This window comes from Gouania willdenowi, chromosome 5 (assembly GCF_900634775.1).
Source record: "Gouania willdenowi chromosome 5, fGouWil2.1, whole genome shotgun sequence".
NCBI lineage: Eukaryota > Metazoa > Chordata > Actinopteri > Blenniiformes > Gobiesocidae > Gouania > Gouania willdenowi.
Window position 1 is genome coordinate 3,656,619 of NC_041048.1, and position 25,122 is coordinate 3,681,740.

A 25,122-nucleotide genomic window follows, 5' to 3' on the forward strand; every position below is an offset into this window, starting at 1 on the left:
TGTGTGTGTGTGTGTGTGTGTGTGTTTTTGAACAAAATAACAAAAAAAAACGCACAAAATAAAAATAACAAAACACCTACTGGCAGGAAAAACTCACAGAGCAACTAGAAAAAACATTAAAGGACTCCAATGGTTGCAACAAAAACACACAAAACGACAAAAAAAAAACATGCAAAAATACAAAGTGACTCCAAAAACACACCTAATTGCAACAACACAAAGAATGACACTAAAAACCAAACGCGCGCACACACACAAATAATTTGTTGATAATGTGACCCTTGCTCATCTTTTCCCCATTATTAAAAAAATTGAAGAAAAACAGTATATAAACGAATATAATTGTAATTTGAACACTTGGGAATGTTTACTTGCAGATTCAACTAGTTAAGCTGTGACTCCAGCTGAATTAATTGGTGATTAATTAAGTGATTAGTCAATAAGGTGAAGCAGATGTTTCATTTTTATTGTCCTTAATAACTAAAGAAGAAATGAGTGTGTGTAGTATGTACTAGTGTGACGTCTAACCTTCATGTCGTTCATGATGAGCTGGAAAAGCCCTCCCAAGGCGCTGCATTCCTTCTCTATTCCCGCATCCATTTTTCCAAAGGCTCGGGGGAAAAAAACTCTTCACAGTCCAAGATTTTCACACAAAAAACCCTCAAAAATTCCAGATAAAATTCAACAGACACGTCCTTTTTTTGTTCTGACTTATTAAAGGTTAGTGACACCAGGTGGAGGTTAAAGTCCGATCCTTAAACAGACAAACACACACACAGAAAAACGAAGATAAAAAAGGACGAAATCCAAAGTCAGCCGAAGCTAACGTCCGGCCATCCCGGGGACCGCGGAGGAAAAGCCCGCATGTTGGCCACAGTTTGCGGGAACTTATCCGCAGCTGCTTCCACTACATGTAAACGAAAGGGGAATGCTAAGCTAACTCCGGCTAGCGACCTGTGACCGTCCGAACGGTAACACACACACACTCCATACACACGCACAAACACGTTAAATCGGTAAATCCGCCCCACGGTGTCGCTACAATGCCACAAAGCTCCGGTTTCGGCTTTTCAAAATCACACAAACGTCCTTTTTTCACAAACGTTGAAGTTTCCAGTGAGTTTTTCCAGCTAAGAGTGTTGGGATTTTTTTTTTGTGAATGACCCGAAGTAAACGCTGCGTCAAGCTCGACGGGATGACGTAGAACGTAAAAACGCGGAGCGGATTTTCAAAATAAGAGTTTTAAGCATGACAAGATTTGAGTTGGGACGATATACGGTACTGGGGTCACGATAACAATACGAAACGATAACCATGTTTTTATTTTACTCTAACTCTGGGCATACTTCAAAATGACCTTTTTTTTTTGTAACAACTGAATATGAAATAAACATTGACATATATAAGAGTAATGTTTTGCTATTTAAATTACAAAAACCTTTACTCTGCAAATAGAATGCAAAAACAGAAAATGACAATCTAAAATTAAATTCATCATCATATTATTCAAAAAATATTCCCATCTGTGCCAAAAAAAAAAAAAACTTAAACTAGAACAGTCTACACAGCTCAGATTTAAGACATTAACAAGTTATTTCTTTCTTCTTTTTTTTTTTTTTTTTTTACCACAAACATTAAAGTTCCCAGTGAGTTTTTCCAGCTAAGAAAAAGTGTTGGGCTTTATAATTTTTTTTGTGAAAAACCCAAAGTTAACGTTGCCTCAAGCTCGATGGGATAACGTAGGACGTAAAAATGGCACCCTAGAGGGCCACCTGGGTTGCCTGGTGGGAAGGCCGGCCCTGGGTGGGGCGATACACATTATGAGCTCACGATAACAATATGGGACAATATTTTTTGTAAGGGAAAAAAGAAGGAAAAAAAAATACATGTTTTTATTTGACTTTAACTCTGGGCATACTTCAAAATGACCTTTTTACCTAAATATAAAGTGAACACTGACATAAATAACAATAATGTTTTGACATTTAAATTGCAAGAACTTCAACTCTGCAATAGAATGCAAAAACAGAGACTGACAATCCATGCCAGTCTAAAATAAAACCAAATCATATCATCATTGACGTTATTCAAAAAATATTCCTATTTGTGCCAAGTTAAAGAAAAAAAAAAATTAGATAAATAAACAACCTCAAACTAGAACATGTTCTCTTTTGTTTCACACAAACCTTTTAGTTTTCAGTGAGTTTTTCCAGCTGAGCAAAAGTGTTGGGCTTTATAATTTTTTAGTGAAAGACCAGAAGTAAACGCTGTGTCAAGCTCAGTAGGATGACATAGGACGTAAAAACCCTGAGCAGTTTTGAGCATTATTTTGATTATAGATTTACATTAAGTAGATATACAATACTGGGGTTAAAATAACAATAAGGGGCAATGTTTTGTCGTGAGGGGAAAAAAAATGAACCATGATTTTATTTGATTTTAACTCTTCAATATGAATTTTTCAACTCAGAAATAAAATTTAAAAAAATTTCAAATGCAATTATTTGGGTCTCAAATATTGTTTTGCATTTGAACACTATTTTATTTGATTGAAAATATTTATTTTTAATTGAAAAGTTTTTTGTGTGTGTGTTTAGAAGAGAATAGAATCAACTTTATTGGCCATGTAATGTATGTTATACACACGAAGAATTTGACTTGGTGAACTGTGCTCTCTCTAATAATGTAAACATTAAATAATAACAATTAGCTAGAAAAAAAATATAAACATAAATATAAACAGTAGTTAGACTAATATGTGCAAAACTAAATAAAATAATATAACAAGATAACAATAACAATAAAATAAAAATACTAGCAATAATAATAATAATAATAATAATAATAATAATAATAATAATAATAATAATAATAATAATAATAATGAGATGATAGTGCAGTAGTGCAGGTGAACATTTAAATTTATATTTGAAGTGATTTTTTTTTTTTTGAAAAGTTTTTTTTTTATATATATAGAATAATAAATACACAAATTTACCTCTATAGTGGCTTGGCCACCCATACGCTGTACAAAGTTGTATAAAAAAATGCTGAGTGGCTGAAATTCTGATTTAAAAAAAAAAAATCATTATTAATTTTTAACGATGGCCAGAACACACATGAGGTTACAAATTATTTGAACTTGGTTGGCTGTTGTGAAGGAGTTTTTCTTCTACCATCCACCACTGTTGTCTTCTGTGGACATCCAGAGGGGTATTCCATAAAGGCGGGTTAACAAACTCTGAGTCTATCCATAAACTCTGGGTCAACATACCCCGCGATGGGAAACTCTGGGTATCGGATTCCATTAAAGCTGGTATGAAGTGGGTTAATCAACCCTGAGTTTGTAAACCTTGGGTTACTTACTACGTGCACGCGCGCGATAAAAAGCCATCATCAATGGATCAAAGAATACTCAAACTGCCATGACAACCAAACGGAAGATAGTGATATATTCACCCTGATGGTGAAATAAGCCGGTGTTTGATGAATATGAGCCTGTTCTAAAGGTGTGTTCAGTCTTCAGTGACTATAGTGGCTTAAATCACCTGTAATTAGTCACACTTTTTGGTCACTTCATCACTTTATCTCTTCAGTGACGTGAGGAGCGGTGAATAATGTGAATAAAATGTGTCTGAGGAGACGTGTCAGCAGCATAGGATGGCTACATAGAGAGTCCTCCTGTTACACTGGATATAAAGACAGTGGCTGCTGCTTCATATCACATCATTTATATTGATTTTTAATGTAATATTGTCTCCAGAGTCATCTCAACGTCCTAAAAAAACACTGAAGCGGGACGCGAACCCACGACCCACTGCTTTCAAGAGCAGTGTCACACTTCACTGCACCATCACACCTTGAGATGTGTGATCTACAGACTTAACTGTATAACAATATAAAACAACTATCGAGCCTTAAAAGTTGATTTATTTAAATGATCATCTCCTCCTTTATATTCTCCACAGGTTTTTATCCAGAGAACTTTACTACAGACGTTAGTAGATGTTTTAATGCAGATCAACCTCTCAGTGACTTTCACTTAATGATCTACATCTACAATGTTAGAAAGAAAACTACCGTTATCACATAAAAAAAAAAAAAAAAAAAAAAAAAAAGACGTAAAGCAACACAACATTAGTAATGATGTGAACACGTCTGTGGTGTGTGATGTTACTAATGTGTTTCAGAGAAAAGTGTTAAAGTTTATTAAAGTGTTCAGAAACGGTGTTCAGGTGGGCGGAGCCAGGTAGAAACCCAGGGTGTGTTTGATAAAACCTGCCAGCGACCAGGTTTAGTTCACGGACAATGTTGCCATGGTAACAGACTCAGAGAAGAACATACCTTGCGTTTAGGAATGAGATACTCAGGGTTTCCCTCATTTGAGCCTGAACATACTCAGAGTTTGAACATAATACTTATACTTATGGAATACCCCTCAGTTCTTTACGCGTGGCCAAGTTCACCAGTGTTTTCTTTCTTTCTTTCTCAGGATGTACCAAACTGTAGATGTTGCCACTCCTAATATGATAGCAATTTCAAGGATTATTTTTCTCTGTTTTCGTAGCTTAAAGGTGCCGTCCGCAACTCTCAGATCTGTCTCTCTCAAATGCATGGAGAGCACCTTTGACCGCATGTCTTCAGAGCAAAATCTTCCAAATGCAAGCTCCACGCCAGCAGTTAACTCCAGGCCTTTTATATGTTTCCTTGGTAATGACATAAAGGAATTGCCAACACCTGCCCATGCAATGGCTTTTGAGTCAATTGTCTAATTACTTTTAGTCCTTTTTAAACTAGGGTATCACATGTTAAAGACCTTTAACTCCTAAACCCATCATTCAGTTTGAATGTGGATACCCTCATATGAAAGCTAAGAGTCCGCACTTTATGTCCATGTCCAATATATAACTATAATTGGAATATGTTTTATTATACGGGTAACAAAACAAAACTTGTGTCAGAGTCCAAATATATACTGTATGGACCTAACTGTAGTTTCCTATTCAGTGAGGCCTTAAAAACACACGGTTAGAGTAAATGCCTGCACTTTGATCACTCATCTACTGTATTTGAGCTCCAGAATGGAAATTTGTATTTAAAAAACGCCAGATCTGTTAACTTCAAACCAGTAAAACACTTTTGGAGCAGAAATTCCATCAGACGCACTATAATCACACCAGGAATGATTACGACCAGCATAATTACATAGGTAATAAGACAAACAGCATGTTATTTTCCTTTTAACTGTTTAACTGTTTAACTGTCATTTAAAAAGATGACAAAACAGTCTAGAAATAGACACAATTCCTAAAAACACATGAAAAACAGACATAGATGTCTCAATAAAGACTGGTTGATAAAATGATGCATCAAGACTGTCTTTGTCTAAAGACAGATAATGTTGCACATTTGTCCATGTGGGGGCACTCTTGGATCACTTCATGAACATCAGATCATTACTGAAAAACACCAAAGAGCATTTATTGGGTGAACTAAAAATAAACAAATATAAATTAGAATTTTTGAACACTAAAGTCTCCCATAATTATAAAGAAAACACTAAACCACTGTTTGTTCAGTTCAAATAGATTTATAGGGGAAATACATCTCAAAAACACACACACAAACCCCAAAAAACAAACAAAAAATTTAAAAATCAGAGTTAAACATCACAAAATGACCAAAAACAAACAAAAGATCACGATTATATAAATATATACATCTTCCTACTTCTTTTTGCTTATGTAAACAAAGACGTTTAAGAATTTGAAAATGCAGGTTACTCTTGTTACTCTAGTGGAAGTGTGTCTGATTGTCAAAACAACGTGATGGCCTTTCCTTAACCCTGCGATGTCATCCACGGGGTTAAGGAAAAGTGGATAGGAAAGGAGATAGGAGGGAATATTTGGACAAGCCAGAAAATAGAAATAGATAGAAAATAAATACAAGTACTAAAAACACTTGAAAATCCATCATTATCATCATATCATATGCAATCAGTTGAAAACAACTATGACTGTTTCATGTTCAACTTCAGTTGCCAATCATACTTCTCCAACTGTTCAACCATTTCATGAAACTGCTTGCAAAAAAAGGTTTAAAGTACTGCTGGCTTTTGCATTTCCAGCAGCACTATCTTGGGAGAGCATCAAAGTTCTCCAATGGCGAGGACAGGCCAAGATAACTGGCAATAATGCCTGTTGCAGTGGCTGGTTGAATGTACAAGTTGTTAGTATGCAACTTTTGGTGATACCGCAGCACCCGACTGGGATTGGTCACATTGGACCTGAAACAGATCTTTTTCGTTCTGTAGGATGTCCAGTTTCTCACCCTTCTCACTGGCGGCCAGTGGGGTTGTCGGTTTAGTCGCCGGCATTTCGACCTGTGGCATGTAGTACCGGGTTACATGGTACCGGTAGCAGACAATTTACCTAAAATGACTCAGAAAAAAACTGACATTGATGTCTCAATAAAGATTGGTTGATAAAATTATGCTTCAAAGACTGTCTTTGATTCATGACAACAGATCAAGTTGTATTATCACATTTGTCCATGTGGGGGAACTCATGGATCATTTCATGAACATCAGATTATTCTCTCACTGAAAAACACCAAAAAGCAGTTCTTGGGTATTGCAGACCTTTAAAGGACTGAGATTCAAGAGATATGGTTAAAAGATTCCCCTTTGAAGGTAGTACACAAGCAGCCCTGAGGGATTATGGGAGATCTGGTGCCAGCTGTTCTGTCAGGGATCACTAGCAAGTTGACTTTGGAACAACAGAAAGAGCTGCATTCAACAGACTAAACTGTGTAATGTTTTCTGTTGAATCTTTAATCACATAAAGCTCATTGTACTGACCTTAACCCCATAGAGAATCTATGGGCTATTATCAAGAGGAAGATGAGAGGCAATGAAAGCCAACCAGAGCCAGCAGATGACCTGAAGGCCGTGATCAAAGCAATTCATGCAAAACGAGGCCCAACCAAATAAATGAACAGACTTTTCACAAGCCTGACATCCCTTTTTTGTTAATTGATCTGATGTACTATTCTAATTTTTTGAGACACTGATTTTTACGTTTTCATAATCTGTAAGCCTTAATGATCAAAACCTAAAGAAATAAATGCTTGACATATTTCCCTCTTGGTGTCATGAGCCTCTATCATACATAGGTTGCTTCTCAAGTAAGTCCCAAAAAGTCCCAAGACGTATCACTAAAGCTCGAGTCAAGTCCAAGTCAAGTCAGAAGTCCTCAATTTTAATTAATTTAAAGTCATGAGTACAGCTTTATCAACTGATGCCACTGTACTGTTGTAATTATAATTGTATTTTTATTGCCCTGTTGTACAGCACTTTGGTTGTTTTTAATAGTGCTTTCTAAATAAATTGGATTGGATTGATATAAACCATGAATTACCTGAACGGAGTACATACAGTATTTGTCTAATAGTGCTATAATCTGTCATGCTTTCAAAAACAAATCAATCCAGCATCTTTTTAGATTAGGACCTAGAAACATGATCTTTGTGGCAACATGTAGGTTTTGGGGGACAAGGTTTGTCATTGTTTTCTGTAATTGAAAAGCTCGCTATGAGGCAGATCAGTGATCACCAAAGCAATTTTCTCTTGCTATCCACACACTGTTGTTATTGTTTTCAGCCTAAAAAACTGCACATTACAGAAAAACACATGGATATTTAAGCGGCTATTGTGTGAGTTCGTCTCCGCGCTGTGTGTTCATCCAGCAGCAGCAGCATCAAACACTCACCGGAGTTTTAAGCTGCTAATTCACTTTCTTCTCCTCATCATCTTTATTCAATACAGGAATAGTGCATTTAGGATGATAATCATTTGTTTATCACTTAAACCATTGCGTCGCATTGGGTCACAAACACATCAGATCAAGTCCAAGGCGATACAATGTCTGCTCCCTGGGTGCCTACAATGCAGCGTTCACCGTGGACTTGGCGCGGCACCAGCAGTAGGCACTTCATGGAGGGGGCGGTTTATAATTTTAGTGACGTCACTAGAATTTGAACCGCTTGTTTTTCAGAAGAGGGCAGAGAAGCAGCTCAGGATTATTGATGATTTCTCAGAGATGCAGGAAGGAATCCCAATAATACTTTTAACATTGTAACAAGGTAGCAGCTGCGTTGCTGCTTTGGCGCAGTTACGGATCGAGATAAAATCCAGGGTCAGGGCAGTCTTCAACAGACTTTGACACAGGCCTAAAACGGGCCAACATTAATATTTGGTGCGGCGCGTTAGTGCACCGCCCCTTTGAGAGTTACGTGCGTACGTTTTACATGCCTGCACAGATACAGATACACCACAAAAACTAATATAAAGTGCATGGAAATTTTTACTCACCATAATGCCAAATCAATCGGAGCCCTGCGCTTGTTTTTCTACACAGAGACGGTCCCATCTGGGAGTGATGGGAGACAATGACACCCGAAGTGTGTTGCTTATATCCAGTCTACTCCGTTGTTTTGTTTTGGTTGCTGTCACTGCAGAAAACCCCGCTTCACACAGATAGGATGTCGGAAATGGCAACAGGGTTTTCAGTGCGGTGGTGGCGATATCAGGGTATTCTGCCATGACTTTAATCCAGAACACCGGCAGAGTTGTTGTCTCGAACATAATTTTAAAGCCGCCGTCATTTGCGATCTCCAGCAGTTGATCATCTTCTTGCACAGATATGCTAGATTCACCTGGTTTGTTGACAAATGGGTTGCGGATCCATTCCTTGCCACTTCGTGGGTCCTTTGTGGTTGGGAAGTAGCGCTCGAACTCCTTTAAAAGCAAAGACAGGTGATCGTGCACCAGCTGGGAGAATGAAGGCTCAGGCTCAGTCTCACCCAAAATCCTCGATAATGTTTGAAACATGTCCAATACGCCTCTGTTCACTCGCCGTCCCCACAAATCCAATTTGGCTTTAAATGCAGCTACTTTATCTGCCAACTTGAAGACAGTTGTCATTTTTCCTTGAAGTGACAGATTGAGTTCATTGAGCAGGTTGAATATATCGCACAGGTAAGCCAGTTTTGCGACCCATTCCTCGTCACTGAAATGTGCTGCTAGCGGTGACTTCTTTTCTGAGAGAAATCTTTGCAGCGGCTCTCGTAATTCAAAAACTCTGGCCAGCGATTTCCTTCTGGATAACCATCTTATTTCTGTGTATAAGAGAATTTGGCGCACAAGTGACCGGGATGCAAACGAGCGAATCCGGTCATTTTTCAAAATAAAATTTTTTTCAAAATAAAAGATCGTTCATACTCTGATAATAAATAAAACGGAAATTATTAATTATTTCTTGTGCGGCCCGGTACCAATTGATCCACGGACCGGTACCGGTCCGCGGCCCGGGGGTTGGGGACCACTGGTTTAGATGACCTAATTAAGGCCCAGAGAGGGGCATTCAAGGACACTGAGAAATGTGCAACTCACCTCACTACACATGGTTAGCTAAGAATACGTTCAACATGGGGACTGAGGTATTTTACAATTAATACAAACCTCCATAGTGGGCTGGGAGACAGGGGAGGGTAGTTCAGGGAACATCTCTGACATTTGATAAACATGTGGATGAAGACAATAAAGTGGCTTCAGAAACCTTACAGTCTGTGTGTGTGTGTGCGTGCGTGAGTCGGCAGAACCTTTACCTGATCAAGAGACGTGTGCCACTTTATTTTAGCATCTATCCATTCAAGCCAGCACAAGTCTGCTTTTATATCAAGTTATCAAAATGTGCTTAATGTCTCATAATATTTGTGCTATAAAATGTGTTTGTCTTTGTCAAATTGTACAACATGAGCTGATGTTTGTACTATGAGCTAATGCCTCAAAGCAGTTTATCGCATTTACCTAATAAGGAGCGTTCTGTTTGATTTTGTTTTTCCCCTCAATGTGCAAACAATTTAAAATGAATGCAATACGGGAAAACAGATTTCCCACAGGGCAAAACATTGAGACAACAACGTAAATTAAGGCTAAATAACATATTCAATGGATGTTCTCTTTTAAACTAGTGTTTGTTCATTTCATTTTCTATCAGGCAATGTGTTTTTGTCTCCTCATGGTTGGCAATGCTTTTGATTTGAAAAAGGAGACTTCTCTTCTTTGGGTGTTTGTGGGACGTTTGTGTGACTTTTAACTTTCTGTTCGCTGTGGGAATTATTTACTCTGTTTGTTTGACTTTTGTGATATTATTTTATACAACAGTCTGTTCCCGATGAAATGATTTGATTGGACGACAGACATTCCAAGAGTGCTGATACAGGGCAACAACGGCACCGGGACTTCTTACGTAACATATTACTGTGCTGTACAGCTGATCACTACGTTCACATGTCACTACGTTCACACTGCCGGTCTTAATGCACAATTCAGATTTTTTTGTGTGTGGTCGTTCATATTTTATATTAAATGCATCTTCAATCAGTTTCAAGTATGAACAAATTGTGACCCAGAAGTGACACACATGCGCAGAAGAGGTCCTACGGTGACCCCACATTAGTAAATATGGAGGCGTCCAACGTAGGACTGTGTGTCACATTGAGAAATTTCCAACAGAAGTCAGCACTTTAGAACTTTTAAGGAGACTGAAAAAGTAGAGAGCCAGGTTTATCATTCTAGCCGTTAGCTGTGATATTTGCTACATCTTTACAGCAAAGTGTTTGGATGCGGAGTCAGAGTCAACAGCGGTGGGATAATATATATATATATATATATATATATATATATATATATACTGTATATACAGTATATAATAGAGATGTCAGTGGCTTCAATGATGCAGAGTTCATTAAAATCTGAATTGTGTTGTTCAGACTGTCTTTAACAGATCGGATACAGGTTGCATATGGGCAAAAATATTGGATTTGTGTCGCATTTGCCTGCAGTGTGAACGCAGCGTATGCACTCTCCACTTGTGGAACTATTTTTGTTGGTGGAGCCAAATGATTAAATGAACAAACAAATCATAATCTATGATCATTTATTACTGTCAACTAATAAAATGTGCTTGTAGAACTGTTGTATAAAAGCAATATCACACTTGAGGTCGTGCTTTTGTAATGAAATATCAGCGCTGGTGTGATTATCTACAGCCAAATCACACCAGTGCTGATATTTCATCACAACAGCACGACATCTGGCGTGATATTGCTTAATTATATATATGGTTCGTACTCAATGTCAGAGATCTCCAGGAAGCATGCGCTAAAGCCTGATAAATGCTACTACTTCAAGACTAACGCCGCACCTTGGCCAACAGCACTTCCGCTTCCAGGGAGCGCATCGCTATGCAATTGACCTTTTGCAAAACTCCTCCCACAAACAGTCATGGTCCAATCATAAGTCCAAGCAACTGTTAGTATGTAAGCAAGGTCCGACATGCTCAGAGCAGGCACAATGGTGAAGCGGCTTGCGCAAGTCGGATACCAGGTACCCCAAGAGTTTGGCTGGAGCGATGTCTTCAAAGGACTATAAAATTGTAAAATGTTTCATTGATGTGTGTGTGTCTGTGTGCATGTATGTGTAGTATGAGAGATATGTATGTTTTTAACGTTATCTCCTCATGTCTGCACTAATGTGTATCGGGGCCGGCTCTATGCAGGTTCAAGAGGTTACAGTGCCCCCTCAGATAAATGTCTTCCCCCCTCAAATCAAAGATTCCTCACTCCATGCTCAGATTTCACGAGAGATGCATCCATTCCACTCTGTTCCTGCATGTTTTTACACGTGTATTAGCAAGCCTGCCTGAAGAAGGTCCTTTTAAGGACCAAAACGTTGCGTTACCAGCTTGCTTTATCTTCCTTTTGGCTGTTTTACTCCTGTTATGGATAGACAAGGATATGAGGGCGGGTAGACATCGGGAACGTGACAAACACTGATGGGGCCGCCGCCATGATCCCCAGACCGCTTCTCTGACAGCCACGAGCGGCGTACCTATAGCGTTCGTCACACGCACCGGGGGCGCCGCGCTACACAAGGCTACAGAGAGCCAGGCTTTCAGCCACAATTTTTTGTGAAATTTACATTTAATTTGAATAATATTCCATTAAAATTGCCTTTCAGCTGTTGATGACTAAACTGAGAACATAATTGAGTTTAAGACCATGAATACAAGAATTGTGGAGTTGTAATGGAAAATTAAGAAAAAAAATTAGGGTGCAGCACAAATACGCTCTTTCTCTGAGGCGCTATGAATATAACGTTCTTCCATTGTTAAATATGTCTCTCTGTGTGTGTAATGATTTTGATGTGAGATGTTAAACACAACCAGTAGTCAATGTGCAAGCTATTACGTTAACAAAATGTTTGTTTTATAAAATGCTTTTGTCTTTGTCAAATTGAACAACATGAGCTAATGTTTGTACTATTAGCTCATCCCTCAGAGCAGTTTATTACATTTACAAAATAAGGAGAGTTTAGTTGACTTTTTTTCTCCCTGTGCAAACTATTTAAATTAATGCACTGCAGGAAAATAAATTTCCCACAGGGCAAAACATGGAGACAACTTATATTTCAATGATTTTATTTTCATTATTGTGTTTTTGTCTTTACCATTTTTTCAAAATACATTTTATATAATTTTCAAACATTCTGGTTAAACCTGGAAATAACCCTGACCTGGGTTTGTTCAAACATCACCCAGATGAGTAAAGAGCAGACACAGACTAGGGGCTCTCTGTAGAAAACATAGCCAGTGGAATTTGACAATATTTTGGTGTCAGAGACATGAAGGTCATTTGCACAGATGGTGAAAAATTATTTTTGTTGAACCCAAACCTTAGAATTTGTAAGTATTATGAGGTTGAGCTGGTGGAAAATGATATGATGGAAAATAGACTGTTTGGATATAATTATGCATTTTTTATTCATCGGAATGTGGACACTAAGATGTTGCTTTTTGTCCTGCTGTCCAAAGTTGAGGCCTGAGACTGGGGAGCCACTAAAAACACCTGTGAACTCTGGGCTGTGGACTGTATGGAAAATAAGAATGAGAAATAAGCAAGAGGCAGACCGACTGAGAGCAAAGTGGGACTGTTTTTCTGCGCTTTTCTCCTGGTGCTCATGCTCTGCTGACGTTTCATTGAGTCTAAGTACAACTGTGTAATCTGATTATTAACAGGTTACATACTAGAATTCTACATAAGGAGGGAGTACTGTTAGATTTCTGTGGAAATCCCTGAGCGCTGCACTATGGCAGCTCACTGCTCCTCGGGGATGGGATAAATGTAGAGAACAAATTTCATGTATGTTGCTCTACTACGTGAAAACAACTGGTTTTGGTCAAATCAAACCTGTTCTCACTCATAGCAACATTGGGTTAAGTGCAATAGTAGAGGGATATGTGCAATAAAGGAGGGTTGAGTGTAATAGGAGAGGGATGTGTGCAATAGTTGGGGGTGGGGTGTAATAGTAGAGGGATATGTTGAATAGTGTGTGTGTTTGTGTGTGGGGGTGTAATAGTGGGGTGTGCGCAATAGTTCGGTATGTACAATAGTGTGGGGTATGTGCAATAGTGGGGTGTGTGCAATAGTGAGTAGACTGTAATAGTGTGTAATGTCTGGCTCGTGAATGTGTTTTTTTAATGTATGAAATGAATGAACCTTGTGTGTGGCATTATGAACTTTTGGTATTTGTGCATGGTTTACGGTCTTATTTTGTATATAGCCCCATGTGACCCCAGCCCCTTGTAACCCAGCCCTTTGTGACCCCGGCCCCATTTGGGACAACAGATGAAAATTAGCCACTGGCTACAATCTGGCGCGTTTACATTCATGTGTTTTCTATTCATGTATGTCCATTATAATGCACTGTCCCAATCAAATAAATAAATAAAATTAAAAAAAATAAAAAATAAGCTTGTATTGGTCTTAACCTCACACACGGTGATCCCAAATACCAGTTTTAGGTATAACCACTCACTCCTTCTCTCTGTTCACGGCCACCATCATTATACTTAAGATGGGTGCTGTATATGAATAAATATGAGATAAATTAATTTACACTAAACCAGATTAATGTTTTGGATAAAATATGAATATGATTGGAAAAACATAGAGGGAACACAAGGTTTATATTAGGGCAAGCCTCAAGCAGATAGCCCTGGAGAGAGCTTGCTCCCAACCAACAAACCAGCCACCATCCAGCAGCCTCAGATGGCACAAGGACAGCAGCCCAGGCCCTGCCGCCCTCCACACAAACACGAATGCCTCCCATTAGTAGGCACCCAAGCAATAGTGCCCCCCACGAGAAGGAGACACAGCATCAGAATGCAACTGATGTAGTGCCCAGACCCACCAATCAGCCCGCTGACTGAAAGACAGCTCTACCGAGATACCGCCGGCAGGGCTGTAGCCAGAGTTTTAGGAGTAAGTATATATATATATATTCCTGTGGCTTGTTTTCAAATCATGTGAGCCGCGCTGCTCAGGAACTGGCGGGCCACACATCAGTCAACATACCCAGCAATGAGAAACTCATGGGTATCTGATTCCATTACAGCTGGTATGAAGTGGGTCAATCCACGAAAAATCCATCATTGCAAAGATCACATCTCATTTATATAGATTTTTAATGTAATGTCGTCGCCAGTCCAAAAAAGACATCTTGAAAAATATGACTGACTTTACGCTCCGAAGCATGCTTTCTTACCTGCTTTCTTAACCATGGAGACAGGTGTGTACTATAAATGTAATAAGGCCCGTCAGAACATGCGTCTGTCTTGCGCCAGGGCAGGGCGCCATCGCAAGGTTTCTGGCGTGCACCTTATGTTTTATGTTGTTTGTGTTCATAAGTGAAACTTTTGCCACTGTGAAATACGATCGTAAGACACTTCTGGACATTTGGGACAAAGTTTGTGAGCTGTCACAAGTGTTACCATGATCTGAGGTGTAAATACTTCGTAGAATGCCCAACCCGAGGAAGCAGAGAGCGGCAGTCAAACCACTACAGTGGCCGCGAACAGAGGCAGGGGCTGGGCGTCTCCGCCACGCAGGCAGCGGCGTGGAGCAGGGAACCTGTAACCGACAGAGGAAGCGCCAACACCAGGGAAAGTAAGGCGAGCTGCTCGTGAGGCTGTGGAGCTGCTCCTCCAGGATTCTGGAGTACTGCCTCATCGAGACATGGCTCCATAGCGACATGTCGAGCTCAGCTGTTCAACCCCCGGGATTCACTGCTTTCCGCGCGGACAGAGTGAAGGAGTGCACGGGGAAATCCAGAGGCGGAGGTGTGTGCTTTTTACTTAATCAGTGTTGGTGCACGGACAATTCTATTTTTAATCAAACATGTACTGCACGTTTGGAATGCCTTGTTTTAAAATGTCGCCCCTTATATCTTCCCTGTTCCCTGTAAATATATTATGTGCAGTTTACCTTCACTTGCGGGCTGATTGAAACGATATGCTTAACAACTTAAGTGACATTCTGCACAAATGTGAGAGTGCTCATCCCAACGCTGTGATCATAGTAGCTGGTGACTTTAACAAATGTAACTTAAGGTCTGTCCTTCCCAACTACTATCAGCATGTGACACAGCCAACTAGAAGTGCATATATTCTTGATCACTGTTACAGCCAATTCAAAGCAGCATACAAGTCCTGTCTCAGGCCTGCTTTTAGGAAGTATGATCACTCCTTTGTTTTCCTGCTAACTTCTTATACACAGAGGAACAGACAACATAAACCCACTTTTCGCACGGTACAGGTATCAAGCTCCAGGGCTGCTTTGATGCCACTGACCGTGGCTCCAGAGGCCTCATTTATAAAACATTTGTTTTTAAGTACCTGTTAAAATACTGTTTAAAAAAAATATTGCCTAGTAACTGGTATCGGAAAAAACCGAACTGATACCTAACCCTAGATGCGGCCCAAATTCTGCCTACTGTGGCCCCCAAGTAAATGGAATTTGAGACCCCTGGTCTACACAACCTCAATTATATATATGGATTTTTTTAAACTATATGAGCCTATCTAAATTTTCTGGCAGCAATTGAGATTTTTGGACATTGACTATGTCTCCCACAGTTGAAAAGACACACTTGCTTGGGTCAGATGAAGCAGGGATAAAAAAGCTTCAATTCATCTTCAAGCCTTTCTTCTTTGTGTCCTCAAGAAACCTGTTTGTTCAAGGAAATGAAGGCCAACCTGAAAGATCCAGCTTATCAATTTGTTTGGTTGAAATCCATTGTAAAATGTGTGTGAAAAATTGTTGCTGTCAGCATATAATCTCTTTTTTACTTTCATTCTTCACCATAAACAGCCAACCTGCCATTGTGAATGACTTGGCACATGCAATCTTTAGATTACTATTGAATGGTTTGGATGAGCTTGGGTGGAATCCCATAGTACATACATTCATCCATCTTCTACCGCTTATCTATAGTCAGGTCCCTCTCCCTGACAACTTCATTCAGCTCTTACCGGGGGATCCCGAGGCATTCCCATGCCAGCTGAGAGACATAGTCTCTTCAGTGTGTTCTGGGTCTTCATCGAGGCCTCTTTCCAGAGGGATGTGACCTTTCCATCTCACCCAGGAGGCATCCTGGGCGCTGGCACTTCTCGGTGCGGAGGGGCAGAGGATCTACTCCAAGATGACTGTGCTTCTCACCTCCCTCTAAGGGTAAACCCACCCACCCTATGGGGGAACCTCATTTTGGCCGCTTTACCTGCTATCTTGTTCTTTCGGTCATGACCCAAGGCTCATGACCATTGGTGAGTTAAAGAACAAAGATCAACCGTAAAAATCAAGAGCTTTGCCTTTCGGCTCAGCTCCCTCTTCACCACGACAGATCAGTGCAGACTCCTTATCGACAGTGGAGCAGTGGTAGAGCGGGTTGTCCAACAACCGAAGGGTTAGTGGTTCAAATCCTTCTCCATCCATGTCATTGTGTCCTTGGGCAAGACACTTTACACACATTGCCTTGTGTGAATGGGTATGAATTGTGCATGAATGTTGGTGGTGGTCAGAGGAGCCATAGGCGAAATGGCAGCCAAGCTTCTGTCAGTGTGCCCCAGAGCAGCTGTGGCTAAAATGTAGCTGCAAAATCTCTACTCCACACGTGGTTTTGAGGGAAACATCAAATTTAATCAGCTTTTCTAAACTCCTTGACCTCCATTAGTATTCTCCAACCAGCATTGTGGTATGGTTGGCTTTGAATATTGTTGGCAAATGCCAAAATCCATTCTTTAGGTCACAATTAGAGAAAATGCTGCAGGTAAAATTTCTGTGATTTTACAATCACCATCAGTGTTTCTGTTCCCAGTGAGTCCATAAAGCAGCAGCAACTCAGCTGTCTCCGCACTTGTGCTTTAAATTTAATATTTCAGTGTGAATAACCTATAAAATGCAGCTGGTGCAATCAGTAGCTTCTGTTTATCATTCACTCTTTTTATTTAACTGTCGGCAATAGGGATGTAACGATTAATCGTAAGGCAGTTAAAAATCGATTCATAGGTACCACGGTTCACATCGATGCTCTGAAAATTGAATCGCAGTACCTTTTTTAACCAGCAGAGGGTTATATATTAATCCTTCCAGAAGCGGACGTGACGGGCGGAATCTGCTACTATTTTCTTTCTGGCCGCCATTTACTGTTAAACATGCTCATAAATGATTCTTTACTCCTTTAGCACCGAAAGAATATCTGAAATATTACGTGAATATCTGTAAAAGTCACGTTTTTCTATTAACTCTGTCTGCTAGCATAGCTTCTCTTCTTCACTGGTGGAATAACTGCATGCTAACCGACCACTGGGATACCAGCGCCCTCTGCTGGTCTAAACAAATATCTGACGTAAATACAGTAAAATTACTGTTTTTTTTTTTTTTAAAGTCCAATTGTTAAGGCACAAAATACATTTTCAGTTGCACTTTTAAAAAGAAAAAAGAACTATTGCGCAGTTTTGAATTGTTTATTATAGAAACAGAATTTAAATTAATAGGCTATTTCATTTGTATTATTCCTTTATTTATTTCCTTCAAGATTTATTTTTAGTTAAATTGCATCATTTTGAATAGTTTATCAAGGGATTCTTTTGACAATGAAAAATAAAAGGAAAATAGTACAGTATTTTCCCCAAAAAAATAAAGGAATATTTTTCAGTCATTTGTCAACATTCCCATTTTGTAAAATAAATCGTGAGAAAATCGTATCGTGAACCCAGTATCGTGAATCGAATCGTATCGGGAGTTGAGTGAATCGTTACATCCCTAGTCGGCAATGTTTGTTTTCTGTGTCGTTGAATCACTTCATTACTTCAAACAGGTTAAGAATACTGTGACTGAGTTCAAAGCACATTTGTTCCTTTTACAAAGTAAGAGTGGACAGTGACTTAACACAGAGATGATACAGGTTACTAATAAGCAGAATGAATTTATTGTCTTTTTCAGGGAAAATTAATTTGCTTTACTTTTGTTAAGGTTTCAATCGTAAAACTGTTAACAAATACAAACTTTGCTGCTTGGTTTTAATGTCCTTCATTTCAGGCAGCAGCTGCCTCTTTTAATGAAAACTGGTTTCATAGTGACTATCATTTACCCTTTCCTGCTTCTTTTTTAATAATCACTTATATTGTATTTCATCCTGTCATTAAACATGTTGGTTTTTTTGCTCTAAGGATTTGTCTTACTGTGCTTGTGTTTTTGTGATTGATTTTTTCATGAAACACAAAATGTTTACACCTGCAATGATCAGTTGGAAAACAATAAAACCAAACTGAGACAAAATGTGATTAATGGATACGTGAAGTAGGGCTGGGCGATATGACCTTTTTTTATTATCTCAATATTGTCAAGCTATATCACAATATACAATATCTATCTCCATATTTTGCCCCTGCCTTGAGATGAAGCTTTGATGCATACAATCGAACCAGAATGGCAAGACCAAATATATATTGAAATTTTCTCTGTGATGTAGATGGGTTTCCTCTAACTATTAAAGCATAGCGTATCTATTGATACCCTTAAAATAAGTTAAGTCAGTTAAAGCCACATGCCAAATGTCACACAGGGACCTTGATTAACATAAGTGTAGAGAACAATATTAACATTTATAAAACAAATTATGTGCATTTGTACACACAATTTGTGCATTTGTGTGTGTAATGATCGCCTTCTGAGGACTGTCCCTCTCAGGACCATGTTAATGTAAGGCCAGAGTTCATTCAGACCTGCCTACTTCGTGATTTGTACTGAGCACATGCACAGAGCCTTATGTTACTTTTTTATTACCGTCCCATCTGAAACGACATAGAAGCAGTGTTTGAGCTTCCCCTGCATACAATAAATGTGCAGTGTGACGGTAATGAGTTGTTTTGAGTCCCGTTTACGTTATCGACTCGCTGACACCTCTGGATCTCTATAGCGCACTCATTCACACGCACACAGTGACACTGAAGCCAAACAATTCCAAAATATTTAACCTTTATTCTTTTTTTTTTTACGAACTCACTCTTCGTTCGACTGTCGAAATGTTGTCACTGCGGCTGCAGAGGTGAGTGGGAGGAGGGGGGGGGGGGGGGGGGGGGGGGGGGGTATTAGTCAACGCGTGTGTGTTGATTTTCACTCAGGGACAGAGACAGGGCTGGGTTAAGATAAACGGAGGAGAAAAAGGCATACTAGCGGCTCTACAGAAGAAACTTATTGTTAAGTGAAATATATCGATATTACGATATAGTCCTATGCTATATCTCAAATAAATATATCAATATTTATTAAAAACTCGATATATCACTCAGCCTTAACGTGAAGCATGAAAAAGATGAACATCATTCTCTAAGCTCTAGTGTTTGGAGTGTTTTCTCAACTTAATGCATGGAATTATTGTCATATCCAAGTTTAAAATGAAACACTTCAAAGATCAACAGCACATCATCCTCAGATTACATGTCAGCAGCTCTCTCTCTTTACAGTATGTTGGCCTCACTGGAACCAGACTTCAAGATGCATTTCACACTTTTCCTGATTCAGGGGAAAAGAAACACAGATCATTGGGTTCACACAGCCACGCTCAGGCTATTGAGTGTTTGTGTGATTAATGCACACTTGTTCATGTAACAAACACTGTAGATTAGACTCATCATTACATGAACTCATGAATAAATAAATCATCACAGTTTTAGAGTGACAACTTTACACATCAGCAGCTCTCACTATTTCTACATGATGTTGGCCTCACTGGAGCCTGATTTTAGGATCTGAAGAGAAAAAATACATTTCACACATTTCCTGAACCAGGGATAAAGAAACACATAGATCATAGGATTCACACAGGAGTTAAAGTAGCAGAGACATAAAACATATCCAAAAGATGAGGTTGGTACTGTTGTGACACCTGCGATAAGTTCAACAATGTAAAATGGAGTCAAACAACATAGAAACACAACAACCACTACACCTAAAACTCTGGCTGCCTTCAGCTCTGACTTGTTAACCTTCACTGAACCCTGAAGTTTCACCACTGCAACATGAGAGTGCATGGCCCGGGCCTGAGATGCAGCCACCACAAACACTCTCACATACAGGATTATGATGGTGCTGAAAGGGAGGATGAAGGTTAAAATTAGATCCAAATTTAGAGCAAAAGGATGTAGATAAGCCACACATTCTCCAGTGCAGGATTTTAATCCATCTGTATTTTTTCTATAATCAATAATAATCAGAGTATAGAAAAAGCAACACACCCAACATAAAACAACACTAATATTTGCTCTGTTTACAGTGACTTTAGTGTGATAGTGCAGAGGATCACAAACAGCAATGTAGCGATCAATGGAAATGAGCACAACAGTTCCTATTGATGCAGAGGTGGAAACATAACTTAAAATTATGTAAAACATACACCATCCTGCACTGAGATACCAGCAGTTGTCCAAGAGGAGGATCTGAAAAATAAAGATGAATCCTACACAGAAATCTGAGACAGCCAGAGAGAGGAGGAGGAAGTTGGTCGGGCTGTGCAGCTTCCTGGAGGAGTTAGAGAGCAACACACTGATTATTATATGAAGTGATAATTGTCATCAAAGCTGAAAACATCAGGAGTCAAACACAGAAACATTCAGCAACAAGATAACAGTTCATAGAGCAACAGGACATGTCATTACTTGAAGTGGGAGATGGCGATGATGACCAGCAGGTTGAGGGTCACAGTGAGCACAGAGATGGAGGACAGTATAATGTAAAGGAGCACATACACTGAGTGAGGGCGCACAATCCTCCTGCATGAGGAGTTTCCCAGGTGTGGATAGCAGAGCTCAGCTTCATCAGGTGTGATCATAGTGAGGAGAAGAAGCTGCTGAGCTCTGCAGAGTTCTGCCTCAGGCTCTCTGATGTTGACCTGATAAGTTATTACTGCTCCTCCTTCAGTCACAGGGATGTGGAGGCTGGACCTGAGGACTGGACCTCCCTCAGAGACCCACTACTCTCCACATGATGTCACTTTACAAAGTTTTGTTTTGCTTTTTTTTTTTGTGCTTAAGCTGATCCTTCCTTACAGCATGGGCTACAACGTTTAAAAACACTTTCTACAAAGTTGGGAGCATTATGTTGTCTGATATATTTTCCAAGCACATTTTCAGTTTTTTGGCACAAGCACACTTAGTATACAGAACGCAATGTTTCCTAAATGTGGCTCCAGAGGCCTCATTTATAAAACATTTGTTTTTAAGTACCTGTTAAAATACTGTTTAAAAAAAATATTGCCTAGTAACTGGTATCGGAAAAAACCGAACTGATACCTAACCCTAGATGCGGCCCAAATTCTGCCTACTGTGGCCCCCAAGTAAATGGAATTTGAGACCCCTGGTCTACACAACCTCAATTATATATATGGATTTTTTTAAAGTATATGAGCATATCTAAATTTTCTGGCAGCAATTGAGATTTTTGGACATTGACTATGTCTCCCGCAGTTGAAAAGACACACTTGCTTGGGTCAGATGAAGCAGGGATAAAAAAGCTTCAACTCATCTTCAAGCCTTTCTTCTTTGTGTCCTCAAGAAACCTGTTTGTTCAAGGAAATGAAGGCCAACCTGAAAGATCCAGCTTATCAATTTGTTTGGTTGAAATCCATTGTAAAATGTGTGTGAAAAATTGTTGCTGTCAGCATATAATCTCTTTTTTACTTTCATTCTTCACCATAAACAGCCAACCTGCCATTGTGAATGACTTGGCCCATGCAATCTTTAGATTACTATTGAATGGTTTGGATGAGCTTGGGTGGAATCCCATAGTACATACATTCATCCATCTTCTACCGCTTATCTATAGTCAGGTCCCTCTCCCTGACAACTTCATTCAGCTCTTACTGGGGGATCCCGAGGCATTCCCATGCCAGCTGAGAGACATAGTCTCTTCAGTGTGTCCTGGGTCTTCATCGAGGCCTCTTTCCAGAGGGATGTGACCTTTCCATCTCACCCAGGAGGCATCCTGGGCGCTGGCACTTCTCGGTGCGGAGGGGCAGAGGATCTACTCCAAGCCGCTCCAAGATGACTGTGCTTCTCACCTCCCTCTAAGGGTAAACCCACCCACCCTATGGAGGAACCTCATTTTGGCCGCTTTACCTGCGATCTTGTTCTTTCGGTCATGACCCAAGGCTCATGACCATTGGTGAGTTAAAGAACAAAGATCAACCGTAAAAATCAAGAGCTTTGCCTTTCGGCTCAGCTCCCTCTTCACCACGACAGATCAGTGCAGACTCCTTATCGACAGTGGAGCAGTGGTAGAGCGGGTTGTCCAACAACCGAAGGGTTAGTGGTTCAAATCCTTCTCCATCCATGTCATTGTGTCCTTGGGCAAGACACTTTACACACATTGCCTTGTATGAATGGGTATGAATTGTGCATGAATGTTGGTGGTGGTCAGAGGAGCCATAGGCGAAATGGCAGCCAAGCTTCTGTCAGTGTGCCCCAGAGCAGCTGTGGCTAAAATATAGCTGAAAAAATCTCTACTCCACACGTGGTTTTGAGGGAAACATCAAATTTAATCAGCTTTTCTAAACTCCTTGACCTCCATTAGTATTCTCCAACCAGCATTGTGGTATGGTTGGCTTTGAATATTGTTGGCAAATGCCAAAATCCATTCTTTAGGTCACAATTAGAGAAAATGCTGCAGGTAAAATTTCTGTGATTTTACAATCACCATCAGTGTTTCTGTTCCCAGTGAGTCCATAAAGCAGCAGCAACTCAGCTGTCTCCGCACTTGTGCTTTAAATTTAATATTTCAGTGTGAATAACCTATAAAATGCAGCTGGTGCAATCAGTAGCTTCTGTTTATCATTCACTCTTTTTATTTAACTGTAGGCAATGTTTGTTTTCTGTGTCGTTGAATCACTTCATTACTTCAAACAGGTTAAGAATACTGTGACTGAGTTCAAAGCACATTTGTTCCTTTTACAAAGTAAGAGTGGACAGTGACTTAACACAGAGATGATACAGGTTACTAATAAGCAGAATGAATTTATTGTCTTTTTCAGGGAAAATTAATTTGCTTTACTTTTGTTAAGGTTTCAATCGTAAAACTGTTAACAAATACAAACTTTGCTGCTTGGTTTTAATGTCCTTCATTTCAGGCAGCAGCTGCCTCTTTTAATGAAAACTGGTTTCATAGTGACTATCATTTACCCTTTCCTGCTTCTTTTTTAATAATCACTTATATTGTATTTCATCCTGTCATTAAACATGTTGGTTTTTTTTGCTCTAAGGATTTGTCTTACTGTGCTTGTGTTTTTGTGATTGATTTTTCCATGAAACACAAAATGTTTACACCTGCAATGATCAGTTGGAAAACAATAAAACCAAACTGAGACAAAATGTGATTAATGGATACGTGAAGTAGGGCTGGGCGATATGACCTTTTTTTATTATCTCAATATTGTCAAGCTATATCACAATATACAATATCTATCTCCATATTTTGCCCTTGCCTTGAGATGAAGCTTTGATGCATACAATCGAACCAGAATGGCAACATTAAATATATATTGAAATTTTCTCTGTGATGTAGATGGGTTTCCTCTAACTATTAAAGCATAGCGTATCTATTGATACCCTTAAAATAAGTTAAGTCAGTTAAAGCCACATGCCAAATGTCACACAGGGACCTTGATTAACATAAGTGTAGAGAACAATATTAACATTTATAAAACAAATTATGTGCATTTGTACACACAATTTGTGCATTTGTGTGTGTAATGATCGCCTTCTGAGGACTGTCCCTCTCAGGACCATGTTAATGTAAGGCCAGAGTTCATTCAGACCTGCCTACTTCGTGATTTGTACTGAGCACATGCACAGAGCCTTATGTTACTTTTTTATTACCGTCCCATCTGAAACGACATAGAAGCAGTGTTTGAGCTTCCCCTGCATACAATAAATGTGCAGTGTGACGGTAATGAGTTGTTTTGAGTCCCGTTTACGTTATCGACTCGCTGACACCTCTGGATCTCTATAGCGCACTCATTCACACGCACACAGTGACACTGAAGCCAAACAATTCCAAAATATTTAACCTTTATTCTTTTTTTTTTTACGAACTCACTCACTCTTCGTTCGACTGTCGAAATGTTGTCACTGCGGCTGCAGAGGTGAGTGGGAGGAGGGGGGGGGGGGGGGGGGGGGGGGGGTATTAGTCAACGCGTGTGTGTTGATTTTCACTCAGGGACAGAGACAGGGCTGGGTTAAGATAAACGGAGGAGAAAAAGGCATACTAGCGGCTCTACAGAAGAAACTTATTGTTAGGTGAAATATATCGATATTACGATATAGTCCTATGCTATATCTCAAATAAATATATCAATATTTATTAAAAACTCGATATATCACTCAGCCTTAACGTGAAGCATGAAAAAGATGAACATCATTCTCTAAGCTCTAGTGTTTGGAGTGTTTTCTCAACTTAATGCATGGAATTATTGTCATATCAGAATTTAAAATGAAACACTTCAAAGATCAACAGCACATCATCCTCAGATTACATGTCAGCAGCTCTCTCTCTTTACAGTATGTTGGCCTCACTGGAACCAGACTTCAAGATGCATTTCACACTTTTCCTGATTCAGGGGAAAAGAAACAGAGATCATTGGGTTCACACAGCCACGCTCAGGCTATTGAG

General features: G+C 39.5%; 2 protein-coding genes across 2 annotated transcripts in view; both read right to left on the reverse strand.

The window, feature by feature from the left end:
* mtss1 (MTSS I-BAR domain containing 1) overlaps positions 1–1,189 on the reverse strand; it is a 50,506-nt gene extending 49,317 nt beyond the window's left edge. The window contains exon 1 of the mRNA XM_028446305.1: positions 529–1,189. Coding sequence (XP_028302106.1) covers positions 529–600 — 72 coding nt within the window. The 5' untranslated portion in view covers positions 601–1,189. The remainder of the gene's footprint in view (positions 1–528) is intronic.
* Positions 1,190–20,171: 18,982 nt separating this feature from the next.
* Positions 20,172–21,415, reverse strand: LOC114462901 (trace amine-associated receptor 3-like). The gene is made up of 3 exons (XM_028445990.1): positions 21,117–21,415; positions 20,922–20,979; positions 20,172–20,210 (listed from the first exon to the last, which is right to left on the reverse strand). Exons 1-3 carry the CDS (start codon positions 21,287–21,289, stop codon positions 20,172–20,174), a joined length of 270 nt encoding a protein of 89 aa, XP_028301791.1. The 5' UTR covers positions 21,290–21,415.
* Positions 21,416–25,122: the final 3,707 nt, after the last annotated feature.